The sequence below is a fragment of the Lontra canadensis genome, unplaced genomic scaffold (genome assembly GCF_010015895.1).
Source record: "Lontra canadensis isolate GAN:19392208 unplaced genomic scaffold, GSC_riverotter_1.0 scaffold17, whole genome shotgun sequence".
NCBI lineage: Eukaryota > Metazoa > Chordata > Mammalia > Carnivora > Mustelidae > Lontra > Lontra canadensis.
In genome coordinates, this window is record NW_022631011.1 from 26,156,905 (window position 1) to 26,180,112 (window position 23,208).

General features: G+C 33.6%; 1 protein-coding gene across 5 annotated transcripts in view; it reads left to right on the top strand.

Annotated features, from left to right (window-relative positions):
- SMCHD1 (structural maintenance of chromosomes flexible hinge domain containing 1) overlaps positions 1-23,208 on the top strand; it is a 142,049-nt gene that overhangs the window by 45,120 nt on the left and 73,721 nt on the right. For all 5 annotated transcript variants that reach the window (XR_004382925.1, XM_032859820.1, XM_032859821.1 and 2 more), the window contains 12 exons: positions 779-973; positions 2,707-2,820; positions 3,396-3,502; positions 4,491-4,573; positions 4,743-4,856; positions 8,825-8,902; positions 8,982-9,101; positions 12,226-12,370; positions 17,539-17,635; positions 18,994-19,066; positions 21,266-21,405; positions 22,011-22,145. Coding sequence is in view for 4 of the 5 variants with exons in the window: in XM_032859820.1 (XP_032715711.1) it covers positions 779-973; positions 2,707-2,820; positions 3,396-3,502; positions 4,491-4,573; positions 4,743-4,856; positions 8,825-8,902; positions 8,982-9,101; positions 12,226-12,370; positions 17,539-17,635; positions 18,994-19,066; positions 21,266-21,405; positions 22,011-22,145 (1,401 nt within the window). In the remaining variant the exon portion in view is untranslated. The remainder of the gene's footprint in view (positions 1-778; positions 974-2,706; positions 2,821-3,395; positions 3,503-4,490; positions 4,574-4,742; positions 4,857-8,824; positions 8,903-8,981; positions 9,102-12,225; positions 12,371-17,538; positions 17,636-18,993; positions 19,067-21,265; positions 21,406-22,010; positions 22,146-23,208) is intronic.

The following is a 23,208-nucleotide window of genomic DNA, read 5'->3' on the forward strand; positions in this document are numbered from 1 at the left end:
AAGATTTTCTTCCTTACTAATTCTTTGAAAGACAGGCATTAAACAGCTAATGCTTAAGTATAAATCTCTTATCTCCCAATAGAGCAAAGAACAGTAAGAAATAACACATTTTCTTATGTATTATTAGAAAATACTTCATTTTCATTTCATGTTTTAACTTTCCTGAATAGGCAATATGTATATGTAATATGTAACTAAAAGGAAAAATGTGTTTTGTACAGTAGTGTTTCTCAACTTTCTTTTCATTATGATCCTCATAAGGAGCTTTTTAAGCTTTTTTCTCCCTAGTCATTCCCCCAATGATATTTTCATACTATAGATATACTGTATATGCTTACTATATATATGTATATTCGTGCTTGATAAATGGAAAGAGATTTTTATCACTTTGTTGAGAATGTGTATGGTTCACAGCAAGGAGCCTTCCGCTTATCACTTTCCCATAGCCAGCCAGCTAGTTCTCTTTCTCCTAGGCAGCCAGTGTTCATCATTTTTGGTTTATTCTAGCATTTATACAAGGGAAGGAAATCTTTGTTATTGGTAGTAACCATTGAGACCTTGGTTCCAAAGATGATAGCAAAAATTTTTTTTCTTAGCAATGCTTCTGTTAGAAATCTAAAATTATATGGGAAAAAGCTCCAGGAACATGTTTTAATTTTTTTTAGGTTTTCTGAGGGTGGGGTATGTGGGAGGGAAAAAGGAATGAATGACAGTGTTTGCAGTTATATTTGTTTACTAGTAGCTATATTTCATAGAACATTAAATAAATTTTTTACAGGAGCAGCGAATGAAAATTGACAGAGAATTTGCTTTATGGCTGAAGGACTGTCATGAAAAGTATGACAAACAAATAAAATTTACATCTTTTAAAGGAGTAATTACACGTCCTGATCTTCCTTCTAAAAAGCAGGGCCCCTGGGCGACATACTCAGCAATAGAATGGGATGGAAAAATATACAAAGCAGGACAGCTGGTAGGTTTAACTTATTTCTAGATTCAATTTTTAATAGAATTTAAAACTAAATTATTATTTAGTATTAGAATTTAACAACAAAATAATGCATGTATTTGGTTCCTCAGGAGCCAGAAAAGAATGAAAAGGTCAAACTTTTTTTTTTTTTTTTTTAATTTGACAGACAGAGATCACAAGTAGGCAGAGAAGCAGGCAGAGAGAGAGGAAGGAAAGCAGGTTCCCTGCTGAGCAGAGAGCCCCATGCGGGGCTCGATCCCAGGACCCTGGGATCATGACCTGAGCCGAAAGCAGAGGCTTTAACCCACTGAGCCACCCAGGCGTCCCATAAACTGATTTTAATTATATAATTTAGCATGGCAGTTTTTAGAAAACTGTTTGTTCCCCCAAAGTCTCAATTAGCAACGTTTTTATTTTTTTCTTGCACTAAACTTTACTCAAATGCCGAGTCTTAATTTTTTTATGTGATATGAAGTAATGAATTTTCTTACTAAATTTTTATTGAGTGTGCCACTTGTAAGTCTGCTTGTTGACCGTATTACGGAGAATGAAGAGATCTAGGAGAGGTCTTTCATCCTTGGGGATATGATAGTCTAAAATCAGGCATAACCTAAATATAAGTAATAGTAAATGAGAAGGGAATAAGTGCTATGGAAAGAGAGATGAATATTGCTTTGGCAGTTTGGAGGGAGAAGAGAGGATTTTCTGACTTTGGATGGGCCTGGGAGAAGAGCAAATCATTAAATTCTTTGGACAAGAAGTGCATTTGTAAGGACCTTGAAAGAGGTAGAGACTTGGATGCTTGTACAATTATTACAAAGGTCAAAGGGCATCCATTTACTCTGTAAATTCAAGTCCTCATCATATATTTAAAGCTTTGGAATTTGATGTGATCACCAGAGGGGTAGTGTATGTAACTGGAGCCTGGTTTTTCCAATATATGGGGGTGGTTAGAATGAAAAGGATGAGCCAGCAAAGGAAAATAGAATGGATAAACTGATGAGATACAAGGAAACTAGGAGAATATGGTATCCCTGAAGTCAAGCGAAGAGTTACAAGGAAGAGGAAGTGATCACTTCTGTCAAATTCTGTATGGTTGTTAAGGTGCTTTCTCAAAGACCGTAATCTGAGCACAGACAATGATAGAGGTTAAGTGCAGCAAAACAGCCAGTAGTAAAGTTGGATTGTCCCGCAGTCTGTTGTATGTGGAAGGAAATAGTTAAGAAATGAGCTGAGAAAGTAGATTTTTGTATGAACTATGGTAGTGCTTCTCGGGAGTTTCTATGAAAATTATTCTTAGATTCTTAAGGCCAAGTAAGGAAATACCATTGGCAAGCTTTAAGCCACTTAATTTAAAAGAAAGAATTTGTCAGAGTTTGTAATTACTGTCAATAGTCTGAAAGCAAGATTTTGTGGGGAGAAGGGTTTGAAGGATATTAGCTTTCATAATTAACTTTGAAGGATTTATGGACCTTTTAGAAAACATGGAAAGCTATGACATTTTTGTATGAAGAAGACACTGTCTTTACAGAGATTTGTTAAGAGTAAGTGGAAAACTTACATAAGTAAATATAAATAAATATAACTTTATTAGAATATTAGGATGCTTTTTTCAGTAATTTTTCTGATACATACCGAGTTTTTCCCTTGGATGAAACAGTTCTGTGAGATAGTTACTAATATTAAGCCTGTTTTAGTAAAGACTAAAAGACTTTTTTCTAATAACTAAATATTAGGTCAAGACAATCAAGACACTTCCTCTCTTTTATGGAAGCATAGTAAAATTTTTTCTCTATGGTGATCATGATGGAGAAGTATATGCCACAGGAGGAGAGGTTCAGATTGCAATGGTAAGATAGCAAGTAATAAAAAATTTTTGTTGAAAGTTTCTTGGTACTGCTTACTTTTGTTTAATGCTGAAATAAAAATACTGTAGTTTATATTTTGTTAGCATTTGGTTTTTACTGTTGGATAAAGTATTGTTAGCATGAATTTTTATGTTTCTTATTTGGTGTTTTAAATAATCTATAAAGCTTAATATCTGGATGCCCAACATTTAACAAACATGTGTATGTTATTTCTAGTTGTCCAAGTGATTTTGTAAAGCATTTGTAAATTTGTAAAAACATTTCATCCACGTTGGAGTAAAAATTGGAGCCAGAATTCTTTCCCAGGAGTGAATAACTCCAAAACTAAAGTGGGCTTTATCCTTCTCCCATGTTCTTGTTAATATTTGAATGATATTTAATTATGCCTAAGGAGGTTACATGAAAAATAGAAATATACTCTGTGGTATAATGTAATAATAGCTATTATGATATATATACTGAATTAGGGTATAATATGTTTCTTCCAAAGAAACAAGTTTTTATGCAGCCGAATTTGAATCTTTTTTTTTGAAATGTTGATGTAAATTATTTTTCAGGAACCTCAGGCACTGTATGATGAAATAAAAACTGTGCCAATTGCAAAGCTCGATAGGACAGTTGCTGAGAAAGCTGTGAAAAAATATGTAGAAGATGAAATGGCAAGGTAATTCACATTTCAAAATGCAGGATAAGAATAACAAGAAACTAGAAAATGAATTGTAGTGCTTTTAACTGTTCTTGAATATGTTGTTATGGACACATAATAGGACAATTTGTAGTCTTAGATTTATACATTGTGATGAACTTCTTGCTGTTAAAAAAAAATGAGAGCTCTGGTTGTGAAACAGATTCCTATATTTGTTTTGTATAAAATTTCCTCCCTTTTCTATATCTAAAGTGTTACTGTTAGAGGCACTATGAATCTGGTATGTTAGAAAACAACTTGGTTTGACTCTCAACTAGAAGAAAATTGTAGTAACTGTTGAGAGGTAAAGATTAGTTAGGTAAGTTTGGTAAAGATTGGTTGGGGGATTAGTACAAGAGAAGTAAAGGAAAGTAGAAAAACAAAACTCTTTGTAGCTCTTTTTTTTATTTTTTGGGTTTTATTTATTTATTTGACAGAGAGAGACACAGCGAGAAAGGGAACACAAGCAGGGGAAGTGGGAGAAGGTGAGGTAGGCTTCCTGCTGAGCAGGGAGCCTGATGCGGGGCCTGATTCCTGGACCCCGGGATCACGACCCAAGCTGAAGGCAGGTGCTCGCTCAGGCACCCCTGTTTGTACCTCAGGTATAGCTAATGATGAAGTCATTTGGATTCTTAGTGAATCTCACTAATAATTCTTCTCTTCTTAAAAGTTTATCTTCTCTTCCAAGGGTAACTTGTATTATAAAAGAGCAGAAAACCACCAAAAAATGGACAAATCCTGACAATTCCCGACTCTTAACACCAAGAGATTTTGTATTACTGTTTCAGGAGCCACAGTAATAGTTAGGGAGGAAAAAATTTATAGATTATTAACATATAGAAGTTTAGCTTTAACCTTTCAAAATATATCAGAAATAAATATTCAAGTTTCCAGTGACTTCTCTTTATCTCATTAAGACCATAATTAACATAGTTCATGAAACATTAATGTGCTTGTTTCATAATAGGCTCCCTGATAGATTGTCAGTAACTTGGCCTGAAGGAGACGAATTATTGCCAAATGAGATTAGACCTGCTGGAACCCCCATTGGTATGTTTTCCCCCCCCCTTAATATGGAAAAAATGCTTTTGATGTGCTTTATGTATTTAATTTGTAAAAGACCGTGACAAATTAAAATGCAGTATTCAGACCTAGCAGGCTCATCCTTTTTTTTTGGGGTGTAACTAAGACATTCTTATTTTAAATTTTGGACTGATAGGTGCATTAAGAATTGAAATACTGAATAAAAAAGGGGAAGCAATGCAAAAGCTTCCAGGAACAAGTCATGGAGGGTCAAAGAAACTCCTGGTTGAGCTCAAAGTTATATTACATTGTAAGTATGCAAACTAATTTGGATCTTTATTATTGTTCTTAAATGTGTAATACAGGTTTTAATATCTTCATATAATCATTGATTTAGCAATCTGATAGACACAGTAGATTTAAGTTCAGAATTTCAAATGTGTTATGACTAATTTTTTAATGATTTTTCTGTTTGTTTGTTTGTTTAACTCTAGTCTGAATTTTCCCAAGTAGGTAACTGTGGACTAAAATAAGATACGGTGTATATTTTTATAGGAATTTGTACTAGATAGGAATTCAGATTAGATAATCCACAAAATATACTATAAATAAAAAAAACTATGGCTCTGAACCTGTAGGCTAGAAATACTTGATTTAAATTAGAGGCCTGGTGAAAGAGAACTGGGTGTTGCTCATCTTGTATTTCCCTAATTTGAATCGTCTTGTTTGTTTCCTCTTCGTTGTTTTTGTCTTGACTACCTAAAAGTATTTTTACTTCTTATGTTTAATAATCTGTTCTATCATTATATACTTGTGTGTCTCATCCATGAATTTTAAAGACACAATATTTTATTCACTGTATGTTTATTTCCAACATTTAAAAACTAGTGATCATTTATACCTTGTATAAATTTGTTAGGTGTCTTAGCCTTGGCTGTTTGGCTAACTTAATTTATTGATATACTTGTATTTTTGGCCTCTGTCACCCTCTACATTGTACTTCTCCAACTTTGTGTATGGGTTGAGGGGGAGCTTAGAACAACATATATTTATTAGAGCTCTGAAGATCATACATCCAGGATGGGTTTCATTGACTAAAATCAGAGTGGCAGTATTATTGATGGGGGCACCTTGGTCATTCGGTTTTTAACTCAGGTCATGATCCCAGGGTGCTGGGATTGAGCCCTGCGATTCCCCCCGCCCCCCGCTCCCCCTTCTTGGGCTCTCTCTCTCTCTTTCTGTCAAATAAATAAATAAAATTAAATTAAAAAAAAAAAAGTGTCAGCCAGATTGTATTCTTTCTGGAGGCTTTAGGGCAGCCTTTCCTCTTCCACATTCTAGAATCTATATTCTTGGCTTGTGACCCATTTCTCCATCTTCAAAGTCAGTAGTGTAGCATTCTCCAGTCTCTCTGTGACTCTGACTCTCCTGCCTCCCCCACCTCATAGTTTTTTTTCCAATCAAAAATACTTTTTATTATGTCAAAATATATATAACATAAATTTATCATTTTAACCATTGTAAGATATACAGTTCATTGGCATTAAATACATTTATACTGTTGTGCAACCATTAACTACTACCCATCTCCAGAACTTTTTTTATCATCCCAGACTAAAACTCAGTAGTAATAACTCCCCATCACTCCTTCCCCGCAATCTCCTGGTAATCATTGTTCTACTTTCTGTCTCTATGAATATGACTATTTTAGGTATCATAGTAAAATACATGAAATCACATTCTAGTGTATGTATGTACCATATTTTGTTTCCATTTATTCATTGATGGACACTTGGGTTGCTTTTATTTTAGTAGGTATTGTGAATAATGCCACTGTGAATATTGGTATGCAAAGATCTGTTTGAGTCCCTGATGTCAATTCCTTTGGATACATACCCAGATGTGGAGTTGCTAGATCATATGGTAATTCTAATGTGTAACCTTTTGAGGAACTGCCATAACTGGTTTTCACAGTGGCTGCACTGTTTTACATCCCTGACAGCAATGCACAGGTGTATCACTATCTTCACATCCTTGCCAACATGTATTCTGGGGTTTTTTTGGTAAAAGGCATCCTAATCAGTGTGAAGTGATATTTTGTGGTTTTGATTTGCATTCCACTAATAATGAGTGAAATTGAGCATCTTTTTATGTGCTTATTGATCATCTCTATATCTTTTTTGGAAAAATGTCTATTCAGATCCTTTGCTCACTTTTTAATTGGATTGTTTTTTATTGAGTTGTAGGTGTTCTTTATACTTGGGTAATCCTTATCAGATACTATATAATTTGGACATACTTTCTTTTCATTCTGTGGACTGCCTTCTCACCTATTGGTGTTTTTTGATGCAGAAAATGTAATTCTGATGTAGTCCAATTTTTCTGTGTGTGTGTGTGTATTTTTTTTTAAGATTTTATTTGAGAGAACATATTGGGGGGGGGGGGCAGAAGGGGAGGGAGAGGAAAGGAAGAGGGAAAGAATCCCAAGCAGGCTCTGCATAGTCTGATGTAGTGGTGGATCTCATGACCCCGAGATCACCACCTGAGCTGAAACCAAGAGTCAGACACTCAACCAACTGAGCCACCCAGGTGCCCCCGATTTTTCTGTTTTTGCATTTGTATTCTATCCAAGAAGTCATTGCCAAATCCAGTGTTAGGAAGCTTTTTTTTTTTTTTTAAATCTAAGATTAGTTTTATCATTTTAGCTCTTACATTAAGTTCTTTGATCCATTTTGAGTTTAATTTATATAGATTAATTTCTTTTGCATGTGGATATCCAGTTTTCATAGCACAAATGATCAGAAACATGTTCTTTCTCCATTGAATAGTCTAGGCATTCTTGTCAAAAAACATTTGACCATACATTCAGGGGTTTATTTCTAGGCTCTGTATATCTCTTCTTATACCAGTAACGCACTATTTGGATTACTATAGCTCTGGTAAACTTTGAAAGGAAATGTGAGTTCTCTAACTTTTTCTTATTTAGAATTGTTTTGACTGTTTGTGTCCCTTAAGATTCCAAGTACATTTAGTACTGAGTTTCCTATTTCTGCAAAAAGTGGTATTGGGTTTTGATAGGGATTATATTGCATCTGTAGATCAGTTGGATTTATTGTCATCTTAATAATCCATAAACATGGGGCGCCTGGGTGGTTCAGTGGGTTGGGGCCTCTGCCTTCGGCTCAGGTCATGATCTCAGGTCCTGGGATCAAGCCCGTGTCAGACTCTCTGCTCAGCAGGGAGCCTGCTTCCTCTTCTCTCTGCCGGCCTCTCTGCCTGCTTGTGATCTCTCTCTCTGTCAAATAAATAAATAAAATCTTTAAAAAAAAAATCCATGAACATGACTTGTATCATCCAGATGTGCTAAATTTATTGACTGATAATAAAAAAATAAAGTCACTTGAGGGGTGCCTGGGTGACACAGTTGGTTAAATATCTGACTCTTGGTTTCAGCTCAGGTCGTGATCTCGGGGTCATGGGATTGTGCCCCATGTTCAGCTCCCCACTCATTGCGGAGTCTGTTTGAATTCCCTCTTCCTCTCTTTAAAAGAAATAGTTATAAAAAACAAAGTCACTTGAAATAATCCTTTTTTAATGTGGTTCTGTCAGCGACTTGATGTATGTTTTGGTTTTGTTTATGAATTGCTGTATTTTAATTCTGCTTTTTCAATTTTTAAGTCATTTATATAATTTCAAAGTCAGAAATAAACCTTCAGAGAAGTTATGTCATTCCTCTACTCTGTTTACTCTCTCCCTGTTTGGGTAGTAATTTTACTCGTTTTTGGCTTATTTTTCCTGTGTTTCTTGCTATAATGCTGAGCAGGAACATATATATTTATATTATTTCTTACTCTTCCTTACAAAAAAGGTAGCATATTTTATATGTATGTGTGTTTTTATTCCTTCTTTCACATAACAATAGGTCATTAGATCTTAGCAATTCTATATAAATAAGCTGATAATTTAGTCTTAGAAACTCTTAAGGAAAATTATTTTAAATATCAAAAGAAAATTATCTCTAATATTTTGTACCAATGAATCTTATTTATAGAAACATTTTTAAGAATTGAAATAAAGGAATTTTAATGAACCAAGTGAATAATTTTCATTATGCAATTCACTTGTGCATAGGATAGCTTTAAATCCTTTGATGAAGTTTCAAAACAATTTCTAAAAATGTACAACAAATAAAGATATCTGATGGCAGTGTGACATTTCATATTCATGTTATATATTCAGTTTCTCAAGATATAAATATTTCTTTTTTCTTTTATTAAGCTTCAAATGGAAATAAAGAAATCATTTCACATATTAGTCAACATGGAGGAAAATGGCCTTACTGGTTTAAAAAAATGGGTGAGTTACTATTTTGAAAGTTAAAAATTATATCAGTATTATGTTGACTTGATTTTTAATTTCTTCTTAATTTGTCCAGAAAATATTCAGAAGTTGGGGAATTATACATTGAAATTACAAGTTGTATTGAATGAAAGTAATGCAGACACTTATGCAGGAAGACCACTACCATCAAAAGCAATTAAATTTTCTGTTAAAGGTAAGTGAAATACTATATACCTACATATTATACGGAAGGTGGCATTTTAAATAAGGGGAGAATAGATAGGTAATTCAATAAAATATGTTTGGCCAGTTGTGATCATCATGAGCTTACAATGGCTTTATGATTCTGCTTCATAATCACATTTCTTCTTTAAGTTTTTATTTAAATTACAGTTTTAATATGTAGTGTAATATTAGTTTCAGGTTCTGTACATCACCTGGTGCTCACCACAAGTACACTCCTTACTTACCAGTTAACCCATCCTCTTGCCCCCATCCCTCTGGTAACCATCAGTTTGTTCTCTATAGTTGTGTGTCTGTCTTGGTTTGCCTTTGTCTCTTTGTTCCCCTTTGCTCTGTTTATTTTGTTTCTTTGATTCCTCATGAGTGAAATCGTACAGTATTTGTCTTTCTCTGACTTACCTTGTTTAGCATAATAATCGGTAACTTTGTCCATGTCATTGCAAATTCATAATCCTATTTCTTTGAAATTTTTGAAGGCATCATCATTTCCTTCTCTTGCTGCTGGTAACACCCAAAGCTGTTCTGTTTCCTGACCTTTGCATGTGTGAGCTGTTCTGCCCACCACCTTCACCCCATTCTTCCCTCTTCCCTGATGCCCAGCGGTTTGGAGAATCTTTTTGTTGTTGTTGTTCTACTTTCTGAAATGTTAAGTTCTAGGAAATTTTCTTGAATTACTTTGGTTTCCTACTGTTTTCTACATCATTTTGTATTAAGACAGTGGACATCTTGACTGGTATATTAATATTCTTTTTTCTACTTTCCATCTCTTATTTTCCTGTGTTATGGGAGATTCCTTTAGCATGACATGCTACTACACTTTCTATTGAATTTTTCCTTTCTGCTGTCATTTTATATTCTCTGTTCACTTTTCAAAGCCTTCTCTGCCTACTTTATGAATTCAGTATCTTTAATAATTCTCTGAGGCTATTAGTAATAGTGGTGGTCTTTTTTGAAGCATTTAAACTTTATTTATAGTCCCGTTTCCTCCATGTTGGTTTTTTTTATGTTTGCCCTTTCATATAGCAGATGCTTTCTTACATGACTGGTGAATTACTTATATTTATCATAGGACATTTGAAAGCTTTTATTTCATTTAGGATGATGATGGGAATTTTTAGACTTTCTCTCTTAGGCTGTCTAGATTCCCCAGAGTAGAGCCGCCTTGTCTTCTGCTAGGAGGGTAAACACCTGGCTGCCAGCATTTTGGGAGCAAGTTGGGGAAGGATCTTGGGGGTCTCAACCTACTGTATAATCTTTCAGTTGGTATTTTCAGCAAACTGTGACACTTTTAGTAGTGCTTTGTCCCTCAATTCTTAGCCCTACTCTCACCTTCCTCAGAGAATACGCTTCTATCTGTTGCTGGGGCTGAGGAAGGCAGTTGACTGGTTTTGTCTATCGAGGGGTGGAGATCTAGGGAACTCTTTTCTCTTTTGAAGATTTATTTTAGAGAGAAAGTGCGAGAGAGAGCACAAATGGGGGAGGAGCAGAGGAAGAAACAGAATTTTAAGTAGATTGCACTGAACGTGGAGCCTGACATGGGGCTGGATCTCACGACCCTGAGATCAAGACCTGAGCAGATCGTGAGTTGGACACTTAACCGACTGATCCAACCAAGTGCCCCACCACATTCTTTTAATAGCTGAAGAACACATACCATAGTATGGACATGCTATAGCTGAAGCAATTTTCTGTTAACGTACATTTCGATCATTTCCAGTTTTTTGGCTATTACAAACCATGTTTCTATATGGAAAAATTTTATGCTGCTTTGTGTACATGTGCTAGAAATTCTCTAGGATGGATAAAAAGTAGAATTGCCAAGGTGACAAGTGTGTGCCTTAACTTTTTAAATATATTTGCTCTTCCAAAAGGTTGTACCAGGGAATCCTCACCAACAGACCATGAGAGTTGTGGTTTCCTTGTGCCCATTCCTGGCCAGCGTCTGTATTTATCCTGGGTGGTGGTCAGATTATTCAATTATTAGATTTTGCACTTCTTCCCACCTTTCTCTATGTCATCTGTGAAAACCTATTCATTTGCTGTGCCCATTTTAATAGTTAAAAGCTGTGGCTCTCAAATTTGACTTTCTATCTTAATCACCTGGAGAGCTTTTTAAGACACTGGTCTGTGGGGATCACTCCCAGAGTTTCTGGGTTTGAGTGAGCCCTAGAATACACATTTTTTAACAATTTCTCAGGGGATGGCTGAAACTGTTTGACTAGAGGCCACGCTTTAAGAATAGCTGGTTTATAGAAGGCTTTTATGTATTCTGGATTTTAATCTCTTGTTGAATATGTTGTACATATTTCCTCCTATGGAGCATCTCTTTTAACTTTGTGTATTTTAACCAATAAGATATTTTAAATTTTATCAAATATATTCTTTCATAGCTCTTGAGTACAGCAGTCCACCTTGTATACAGGGGATATGTTACAAGACCACTCCCAGTGGTTTTCTTAAAACTGCAGATGGTACCAAATCCTATATATACTGTTTTTCCTCTCTATATGCATACCTATAATGCAATTTAATTTACAAATTAGGGACAGTAAGATATGAACAATAAAATAGAACAATTATAACTGTATACAATCTTTTTCTTTCTTAAAATATATTATTGTATTACTATACTCACTCTTGTGATGATGCAAAGTGATAAAATGCCTATGTGGTGAGATGAAGTGAGGTCAGTGACCTCGGAATGGTAACATAGTTTTAGGCTACTGTTGACCTTTTGACAGTATATCAGAAATAGGATCATCTGCCTCCGGACTATAATTAATCACAGATAAGCTGGGGGTGGGGTGATATTGTGTTTTGCCTTAGTTTTTCCTATGATAATGTTATAGACTTTTTATTCTAATAATTTCATAATGTAAAAAAATTTTTTTCTACCTCTGGAATTTTTCTTTTATGAATAGTGAGATAAAGATCTAACTTTTCCCAGGTGGCTTATAGATATGATTTATAATAGTTTTTTAAAGATTTAAAATGCCATCTTTATTATAGTTTAGTTTCTTGTATATAAAATATGGCTGTTTCTGAGCTATAATGAATTTGATTATCATGTTTACTTTTTTTTTTTTTTTGTTAAGAGGGTAAACCAGAGAAGTTTTCATTTGGTCTTATGGATCCTCCTTTTCGTGTTGGAGTCCCCTTCAATATCCCTCTGGAATTTCAGGATGAATTTGGTCATACTAGTCAACTAGGAAGTGATATTCAGCCAGTTTTTGAAGCAAGGTAATTTGAAGGATCAACCTATATGTGACTTTTCATATTTACTGAGCATTCAGTCTTCTTTTTTTAGCTTAAATTATTTATATGTGTTTAACTTCACATGTATCATTAAAAGTGTTTAGTGTATTTCATAATATCTGGGGGATTTATTTAGCCTGAGCTATGCTTTGTGACTACAGTGTCATATATAAAGTGCTTCACTAAAGTTTATGTTTTGACTGAATTTACTGTGAAAGTTGTTAAGGTGAGACTGATAATTCTGTCTTACTCTGCCTTTTTTTTTTTTTTTTTGGGCAGTAATATAAGAAGTTATGGCTACTTAAACTTAGTGGTACTGGTCACTCTAATAGGTTTTAAACCTGGTAATACAATTTATTTTTATTTGTTTTTAAAACCATAACAATAAAGTTCATGATTTCCATGAAAGTTTGGGTCTTTCCATAGAATTTACCTTTATTTAATAGATCTTTAGAATATTGTGATTGGCTTATGTTAAGAAATAACTCTGAGAAACTTAACAGTGTGTCCGGTGATATGATTGAGGATGTTCACTATTTCCCCCTTAATCTTTTTAAGGTGCCTTGGGGGAAATTCTTGGTCATTCTCAAGAGCATGAATGCTAAGTGTTTATTTTTTGCATTAGCTGCCAAATTGGTCATTTTGAGCCCACTTTTTATGTATGTTTTCTTCTGTTGTATCTATATACTTTTTCCCCTCATGTTGTAATTGCTCACTTTTTTTTCTTTTTTAAAGGGTCTGTCCAACAATCTAACAATTGTAATTGTTCACTCTTAATCATCTGAGCATGTGCTGTATTCCAGGCATTTGCTAGCTAGACATATAGAAGTGAATAAGAACATAGCATTTGTCTTCTAGAAGCTCACAGATGAGTGAGATATTTTAGTGGTTAGATTTGTAGCATGGTTAAGTTCTTGAAAAACAATATATACTTATAAAAAAATTCAAAATGAGTTTTTTAGTTCTATGTTCTCTTAAGTTGTAAAAAGTGATTATCTTTTAACCTGTTGCATACATTTGAATATTAAGAGTAATGCAAGAGTTGAACACTTAAATGTGTTTATTTAAAAATAAAACCGTAGAAGTAATCCTTCTAGTCACAAGTGGAAAAATATTAGTGCATTATATGACACCTATTATTGATTATAACTCCATCATCCTATCCTTGATAGGGTATTCTTACAGGAGAGGTCTCTGTCACACAAACATGTTTACATTTAGGGTTTTGAACTTAATTAAAAAAAAATCCTGGTGGCATGGCCATGTGAATTTGTCTTCAACAAAGACCATTTTCTTAGTGGGGTTTTTGTTGTTTTCGTTTTTGTTTTTCAATGTTATGTAAATTTAAAAAAATCATTCGTGCATGAAGCTTTAAAGAATCAAGTAGCTTGGTAAGACTTATTTTAAAAAAAGTTTCTCCTCCTTCTGCCCTCTGTACCCCACCCATAGTCCACTTCTCAGAGAACCCCTTTCGACTTTTTTACTTGAATCTACTGGTAACTATTGCCATATATCTAAATTTTACATTGCTGTTTCTTCATTCTTCAGTTTTAGGTGTTATCTCTTGACTTAATGGTTATAGACAATTACATATTCTCTTAATACCACTTCTGTTGCAAGTAAGCTTCCTTCCTGTTCCTCTGTTCCTTGATAAAAGTTATATTGTGGGTTGGTCAGTATTTAGAGCTTACTATATTGCAGTTATATAAATACTAGTTGCTTTATTGTATAACTTTGTTGCTACTACACTTTTTTTTGCTAAGTTTATGACAAATTAACCTGTAAACGCTGCCAAATTGGTCTCTTCTCAAGATGTTTTGAGTGCATAGATAATCTATCAGTTTCATATTTTTGGAAACCTCTCCCTTAGAACTTGTGATGTGCTACAGTTTGTACTGATTTTTCTGTTTGTTTGTTTTGTTTTTGATTGTTGTAGTTGGCATTCTGTGATCTTTCTTCACCTTCATCCTGGGGATTCCCTCTGTCTTTTGTGTTAGGGAAATAAATAAAAACAAAACCTACCCTCAACTTCGAAAACTTCTTCAGAATTTAAGAGAAAGAAAACAGTTTTACTACTGACTAAACATTAAACCAGAATGTGATTATCATGGGCAATTTAATACAGAGACTGCAAAGACTGAAGGAAATCTTACTCCTCTATATAGATCAATGGCTGGCACTCATTACATTCATTTTGAGATAAAATGGCTAAGTATCATTATCACTGCTTGCGGGATTTGCAATTTGGAGTCAGCCAACTGGAAGTTAGGCCCAGGAAGATAGGGCTGTACATTTTTTTTTTTAATTTTTAAAAAGATTTTTATTTATTTATTTATTTGACAGAGATTACAAGTAGGCAGAGAGGCAGTCAGAGAGAGGAGAAAGCAGGCTCCCTGCTGAGCAGAGAGCCCGATGTGGGGCTTGATCCCAGGACCCTGGGATCATGACCTGAGCTGAAGGCAGAGGCTTTAACCCACTGAGCCACCCAGGCCCCCTGTGGGCTGTACATTTTTTGATGATTACAATGCAGAGATATGGCTCTCAGGGCCCTAAAGAAATATTCCTTAATTGTGAGTCTGTTATGTGGCGTATTTTATTTGGCATTTAACTTTTCATGGCTCTCCAGTCTTTTGAAAGAATCCCATGTTCCTCTCCTTTTGCTGAACACATCCTTGACTATGTTCCTATGAAGGAGTCCATGTGAGAGAAAATTATTGCTCCAAAAATCCCTCAGTTCTACTTGATTGAATTGAAAGTTGAACACTATTTTCCTCAAAATTATGAACTCATTGTTCCATTTTTGCTTTCTTCAAAATCACGAATGCATTGCTCCATTTTTGCTTTTTTAGCTTCTACTTCTGATAAATTTAAAATCACTTTCATTAATTTTCATTTTTGTGTTTTCTCTCTGAAGTTTATAGGATCTACTTTTAATTTCAGCATGCAAAATTTTATAGTAATAAATCTTTGCATAGATCTCTACATTATTTGAAGTATTTTATTCTCTACTTTCTACCATCACTGTTTGCCCTTCCTGAGATCCTTATTTTTTGGCACTGAACCTTCTGAAGTGCTTCTTTGATTTTCCTAATTTTTCTGTTTTTCTTTTTTGTGTTCCTGCTTTCCTTTCTGACAGATTTTTCAGCTTTATCTTTACAACCTTTCCATTGAGTTTTTTCCTTGCTGCTCTCTTTTTTTTTTTTTAAGATTTTATTTATTTATTTGTCAGAGAGCAAGAGTGCACACAAGCAGGGGGAGCGGCAGGCAGAGGGAGAAGCAGGCTCCCTGCTGAGCAAGGAGCCTAATGGGGAGCTCAATCCCTGGACCCTGGGACCCTGACCTGAGCTGAAGGCAGTCGCTGAACTGACTGAGCCACCCAGGCATCTCTCCTCACTGCTTTGTTTTTAATATCCAAGTGTTTTTCTTGGTTTTCTCAACTTTTTTTGGTAGATCTTGTTCTTGTTTTATGAATGTGTAATACATTTTTTCACTGATAAGTGGTAGTTTTTTGTGTTTTGTTTTGTTTTGTATTTTTTAAGTTTACATGCACAGGAAATTTTTATTTCTCCAACTTGGATGCTTTTTGTTAGTTTTTTTTTTTGTCTCTTCAGAAGCCTGGTAATTTTTGGTCATCTGCTGATAACTGAATGGCTAACATGCAGATAAGGAAACTCAGAATGTGGGAGAAGCTGTTGACTGAACTCCACTGCAGGATGATAAATGTAATGCTCTATTGGAGGGTCTTTTTTCTTGGGCTAGGCAGTTTTTTCCAATATTTATTTGGAAATAATTTTATTTTCTTGCCTGATGGGGAACAGTTTGGCAGTCCCGGTTCCTAGTCAGTCCAGGAACAAGGTTGGGTGGAAATAGGGCTGGGAAGGTCTCAGCATCCATATGCATCCATTCAAGATTATCCCTTCTATTCTTTTTAGGATTTTACCCTATCTTTAAATTTGTCTGCTACTCCCTGGTTTGGATTTTCTCTGCTTTAGCCTTTTCAGAGATTAATCTTCTAGTCAGCTGCCAGAGGCCAAGAGGGGAGATATGGGGATCCAGATTTTCATTATTCTTATTTTCCACCTTTCTGTTTGCCCCTACTTCTAGAGGCATGTAATAGCACCAGTGCCAGAGAGGTGCATAGGAATTCTGGGCCATAGATTGATTTCCAGCTTTTTCCTTTCCTGTTTTAGGGTTCAGTTTTCTTGGCAGACTACTAAGTCCTGTTTTCTAGCAGATAAGTTTTGTTGTCCTTGTCTCTTTTTCCTTTCCTTCTACTTCTTAGCCTTTAATAGTAAATGAAAGAAATCCATTTGTTCTTAAATTAGAGATGTAAGAGATAGTGAAAGCAGATGTGTGTATTTAATGTCCATTTTCCCCAGGGATTCTGTTTTATCTTACACATCATTCATAGCTTTTTTCAAACAAGGCATGCCGTTTAATTTTTATGATTTATTCATATAATACCTACAAATACTTAAATTCCATTCTTCAGAAAAATTTGGCTTTTTCTCCCCCATAGTGTATCTTTTACTTTTATTCCTACTCATCTTACTCCTTGACAGGGGTAAAATGTTTACACTGTAATGACCTACATGTAGTCAAAGGCTATTTAGGAATGAAATTGCTCATGATAATAGATTAGGGAATCTTAGTGTATATTCTAATGAGTTTATATCATAAGGCTGTACTTGATTTTTTTGGACTTTAATAAAATTGCTTTTCAGTTTAATAAGTGTCAGAAATTCTCAATATCTTACTGGATGAAAGATTTGGAAAAAAAAAAACAAAAACGTGGCGAAGTCTGAAGATCTCCCTAAACCTGGCCTATTTGGATATTTCCTTTTCTTGAACTGTATACATGCTCTAGCATTTTATTATTTCCTGCCTTGTATCTTATTTAATAAATGAAGCTTTACATTTTAAATTTATCATTTACAGTGTTTGGCGCAGTGCTATCACTTATGGATCATTTTTCTTTGTAAAAGAAGTTCTTGGGAATTTGCTCCTATTGAATTATTTATTCTCTTTTTTTAAAATAGTATCTTATTAGAAAAATGAATTAAACATGAGAATGGCATATGAGAAGGTAATAACACATTTGCAACTTATAGGTAATGAAGGAAAAAGTTAAAAAATAATTTGTTTTTTTCCAGTGGTTTATCTTTACATTATGAAGAAATAACCAAAGGACCGAATTGTGTGATTCGAGGTGTTACAGCTAAGGGCCCTGTAAACTCTTGTCAGGGCAAGGTGAGCATTGTACATAAATGTTTTAATACATGCTTACTTCCTGTATGATAAAAATGAAATGGAGAATTTTAAAAGTGGATGACGTATTTTTGTACCCGGATGACAATATGGGGTTGGGGTTCATTAATCAGGATCAAGTCACTAAACTTACCGTAAATATCTAGGGGATACTAGCATGTTTGCTACTGTGTAACATTTATAAATTAAATATTTTTTAAGGGTCTTCATCCTCATTCTAGTCTTTTTATATTCAGAGTCATTTAACAGCAGTTACCCAGTACTAGGTTTCTTTTTTTTCTCCAACTTTTAAAAATTTTTGAATATTGTTTTTAGAACACAAAAGTATGAGAAACTTTAGCTCACATTTATGAACATACTGGGTTTGGTATTTGGATAAAGGAAAGTGTTTTGGGGGATGAAGTTAGCAAAGGTAAAAATATAAATTCCAATAAGGTGATTTTCAATCAGGTATATAAAGTAGCTAGTAGATTTACATGACTAAAGGGAATATTATGACAAATAACAAGTAACATATAACTTTTCTTCACTGCACCATTAACCTATAAGATATATTCAAAATTCTATCAAAATGTTATTAAACTAAAAATAGAGCATGTGAGTTTAAGTACTCTATGTTGCACTGCATTGTACAATGAAATAAATTTAAAAGTCAAGTTCTGTACATCTTTATGAATTCAGAGTTTCCTGGAAGAAGAACTGGAAATTCAGGAAAATTTGACTTTAGTAGTATAAACTTACTAAAAAACTAAAATGATTTCTAGATTTAAAAAAAAAAAAACTTTCTTGAAGTAACTTTATATTTACAGAAGAGTTGGAAAGGTAGATAGTATTGAGAGTTTGCATATATTCTGTACACAGCTTCCTCTATTAATATCTTATATAACTACCAAGTATTTATCCAAAGTAAGAAGTTAACATTGGTACAATACTATTAACAATACTATGGACTTTATTCACATTTCACCAGTTTTTTTCTAATTAGTTTTCTATTCCAGGATCAAATCCAGAATACCACACACAGTGCATTTAGAGATTTCTAGATTTTTGGTATTTTATACTTCACTATTTGCCATATTTTTTATAATGCCCATCTTGATTCTGATTATTCAGAGGTTATTCTTTTTGAATTTGAAGAGGCTATTATCTGTAAAGAAGTAATAGGAGTCATTTTTTTGATCTATATCTCTTACATCAATGATCCTGTTTCTCAGTATAAATTTACTGAATAGATTTCTTTAATGTTATGTAAATGAAAAGCAAAAATAAATCAGAATTGAGTTGTTACACTACTGAGGTATTTAGGACTTGGATTTAATTAAAATAATTTTTTCCAACAGAATTTTAATTTGAAGGTTATTCTGCCGGGCTTAAAAGAAGACACACAGATTTTAAAAATTAGATTACTACCAGGTAATATTTTAAGAAATATTCCTAATATTTACCTATAAAATAATATTCTTATTATAAAATATAAAATTAAGTATTTTTTGGCTTGGTTATGGTATTAAGTCTTGAAAATACATTTGAATGTCAAAGCACTGACAAATGACTGATTGAAAAAACAGGAAAATATCTAGGAAGACATTAGTGAAGTTCTAAAATAATCGGGAGAAAAATATGAATGTTGAAAATGTATTTGGGAATAACTCTTAAGAGATACACTAATTTGCCTTATATTAGAACTGGTATAACTGTCTTCTCGGTATAACTAAATGTTTCATATCTTAAAAGTTTCTCATGCATTTATGTTGTTAACTTGATAATGACTTATCAGCTTCGTAATGAAGTTACATTAAAGTAACACGGCGTAGGAAATGCTGGCTAATTAAGAGAGGCAGTCTGTCATACAAGTTCAAAGAATACACTCTGATATTCTGTCTTCTGGGTTTGAATGTAAGCTCTGACACTTAAGAGCTAGGTAAACTTGTCCTATACCTCTGTTCCCTCATGTGTACAATGAAATAATATCTACTTTCTCACAGTTGTTGTGAGGATTGAATGAGTTAATATAAGCAAACCCTCACTTTGCAAGATTCTGTGGTAACTGAATGGAGGAAAACACAGTTCCAATATGCATGAGTTCTCATTAACATAGTACTGTGCAAAGTGATAACTGCATGTACTTGTAAAATACAACAGTGTTGGTCACTTTTGGCTCTGTTATTAATAATACTATAATCATACCTTTGTCCACATATGACCTTTTATACTGTTTTTAAATGAAAAGAAACATACTAGCTATGTCCTTTCACAAATTCAAGTTGTTTTGGTTTCCCTCAAGCACTAAATGATAAAGATGTCAAAATTAGCACATTGGTAGAAGTATACAAATAAAATTATTAGGGCACCTGGATGGCTCAGTTAGAAGAGCATGTGGTTCTTTATCTTGGGGTCATGAGTTTGAGCCCGCCGTTGATTGTAGAGATTACTTACATACATACTTAAAGACACACAGAAGCAAACTTACTAAAAAATATTGTTACATAGTAAAAAACAATGCTTTTATTTTAGAGGTTAGCTAAAAGGTACAGATTTGAGTAGTGAAATTCTTAATAACCCTGTAGTTTGACATTGTTTTGAATTTGAGAATGAAAATTGTAAAGTAGGAGATAGCATGGTATAATGATAATGGTCAAGAAGTTTCAGATTTCTCAGGACATTAACCTGAACCTGCCGCTTCCGAGTCATGTAACCTGGGCAAGTAGCTTAATCTCTCTGGATTCCAGTTTCCTCATTTACCAAATGAGGATAATAATATTACCCTCTTCATTAAGATCATTGTGAAGATTACAAAGATAGTGCTTAAAACTTAACATAAAAAAAGTTAATATTGTAACAATGATTTGTAACTTTACATTTTGTTTTCTACATATATATATATGAAACTAATGCATTTAAAAACCAATTATTCATTCAAAAATGTTGCTTGGAATATAATAAAAAATAAACAGTAACTAATGTTACTGTAAAGTGTTTTCAGTAACTGTTCTTTGTGAATTTTTAGCAAAAATTGTATTTAAAAATATCAGTGCTTTTAGAGCACATCAAGTCAACTTGCTATAAAAGTGTGAACTCTGATTAATCTTAAAGGAAACTTGGGCTTATAACATCAAAGTAGTGGGCAATCAAACAAGTAAATTACCTGGTTATATCATTACATGAACTGATCCTTTGAACACTATTACCAAAAATTTGTGTTTTTTCTTAACATGATTTTGAGAACTCAGTCATTGTGTAAAGTTAAAGTGAATTTAAAAAAAGTATTTTTAAGAACTTTGCTTTTTTAATCTTCTTTGCAGGATCTCTTTTAAGGTTTTATACCTTTAGGTGATTTTCTAGCATTAGTTACCATTCCATTATGTCATAGCTTGTTGGGTAAAGCTAAGTTAAGACATCAAACATTTTATACAGTTGAGATAACTCTGGTTGTTTATAGAATCTGCATTTTGGGGATAGAAATAGTTAAAACATGGGTATTCCTTTTTTTTTTTTCCTTAGCTTTAAGATACTAAAACTTGAAATGTTAAAGGCTTTTTTTTTTTTTTCCCTGTTTCAATATTTCAGTCTTAGAAACTTGAATCTGTATTTCATTATATAATTCTCTGGTAGGTCCCCCTCATCGATTGAAAGTGAAACCTGATTCTGAAATTCTAGTTATAGAAAATGGAACAGCTTTCCCGTTTCAGGTAGAAGTTTTGGATGAATCAGACAATATAACAACACAGCCAAAATTGATTGTTCATTGTAAGGTAAGCTATTGTAAGATAAAATGTATATTTTATTTTGAGTAGCGTGGTAGTAAATGGACATAACTATCTCTTTTAGCTACTTTATAGGGAGACTTGTAGTGTATTTTAATCTTTAATGATAATTTCGTGGAGAAACTTTTGGGTACTTCATTCTGTACTTTTTGGCCAAAAGGCATCACCTATTCCAGGTTTCATAGAGAAATTTATAGACAAAACATTCCTCCTCTCCTTTCTTGACCCATTCTCCTCAATTGAGGTGAAGTATTTAATTTATGAATAGAATGATAGAAATGTCTTTTAGGGTTAAGGATGCGTAGACAAATGAAGGTGGTAAGTAAAAGCACAAAAAGAAAAGGAAAACTGAAATAGGTCAAGTTAAAAAAAAATGGTTGAGGAAGTTGGTGTTTTAGAAGTCATAAATTTTAGAATCATAAAAAATTACTCCATTCAGAAATTGTCCAGAATATTGGTGAATTCTGTTTTACCTTTTCCTGTTTATAGCCAGAAATAGTAGTTGTAGTAGATTATTTGAAAATTTAAACAAATGATTGAATAATTTGTTACATTTGATTGGAGTCTTAAATTATTTTGTATGTTTTCAAAAGTTTTTAGGTGCTCCAAACCTTCCAGTCTACGTTGTAGATTGCAGCAGTTCTGGTACCAGTATTTTAACAGGAGCTGCAATTCAAGTACAGAACATTAAAAAAGACCAGACTCTTAAAGCAAAAATTGAAATACCTGTAAGTTGTTTTATTCATTGATATTATATTCTTCTTATACAAATATTTCATAACAGCTTTATAGTATTTTATGTAACATTTGACTTTTAAAAAATGAGGTATCTTTGATTCTTTCAGCTAAAACGAAACAAAAGCAACATAAAATGGCATAGTAACATATGGTATTAGTAATTTTCTTAATTAACCCTTTTATAGGGGCACCTGGGTGGCTCAGTTGGTTAAGTGTCCAGCTCTTGGTTTTGGCTCAGATTTTGATGCTGACAGATCAAGCCTTGCATCAGGTTCTGCACTCAGTGTGGAGTCTGCTTGAGGTTCTCTCTCTCTTTCTCTCTCTGTCCCTCCTGCTCATGCTGTGTCTCTCTCTAAAATAAAGCCTTTTTTTAAAAAATGTGGCATCTATATGTCAGTTTTATTTTTTTGTTTCTTATGGTTTATACTGTTTCTTAGAAAGTCTGGTAAACCACCTTAATTTATATGTATAATTTGAAGAATAAATATGTGGTTAGTATTTTCATATAAAGAGATTTCTGTGGTAATGTACTAGTAAGATACTTGCTACTGGATAATACATCATGGCGGAAGGTGAAGCCAGCCTGGAGGAAGGCAAGCCTTGTTTTGAGCAGTTGATCTCCTGAGATTGCAAAATGGGACAACAAATACTTAAGGAAAATATTTCAATGTGATATCTCCATTATTGATACGGTAGATAATGCATAACCTAACCTAACCAGTTGATTAAGTGATGCCTTCCTACTAATTACATATCAATTAACATATCTTGAGCTTCAAAAGGATAAAAGACAGCTTTTGTTCTTTTCATTAGAATGAGATGACTCTTCATTCCACTTCATATCAAGCTGGTTATATTGATAACCTTCAGATCCCTCTTATGCACTTCTTTTGTTATGTATTTTTTAAATTCAGTAAACATGGGCAACTTGTTTTTGAGCATACTTCCTTGCAAAAGATCAGGAAGATTCAGGAAGGAAAGATTTAGAGTTAGGGAGAAATCTGGGTTTGGAAGCAAAGAGTGGTGAGCGTTAGGAATTATGTAAATTTTATA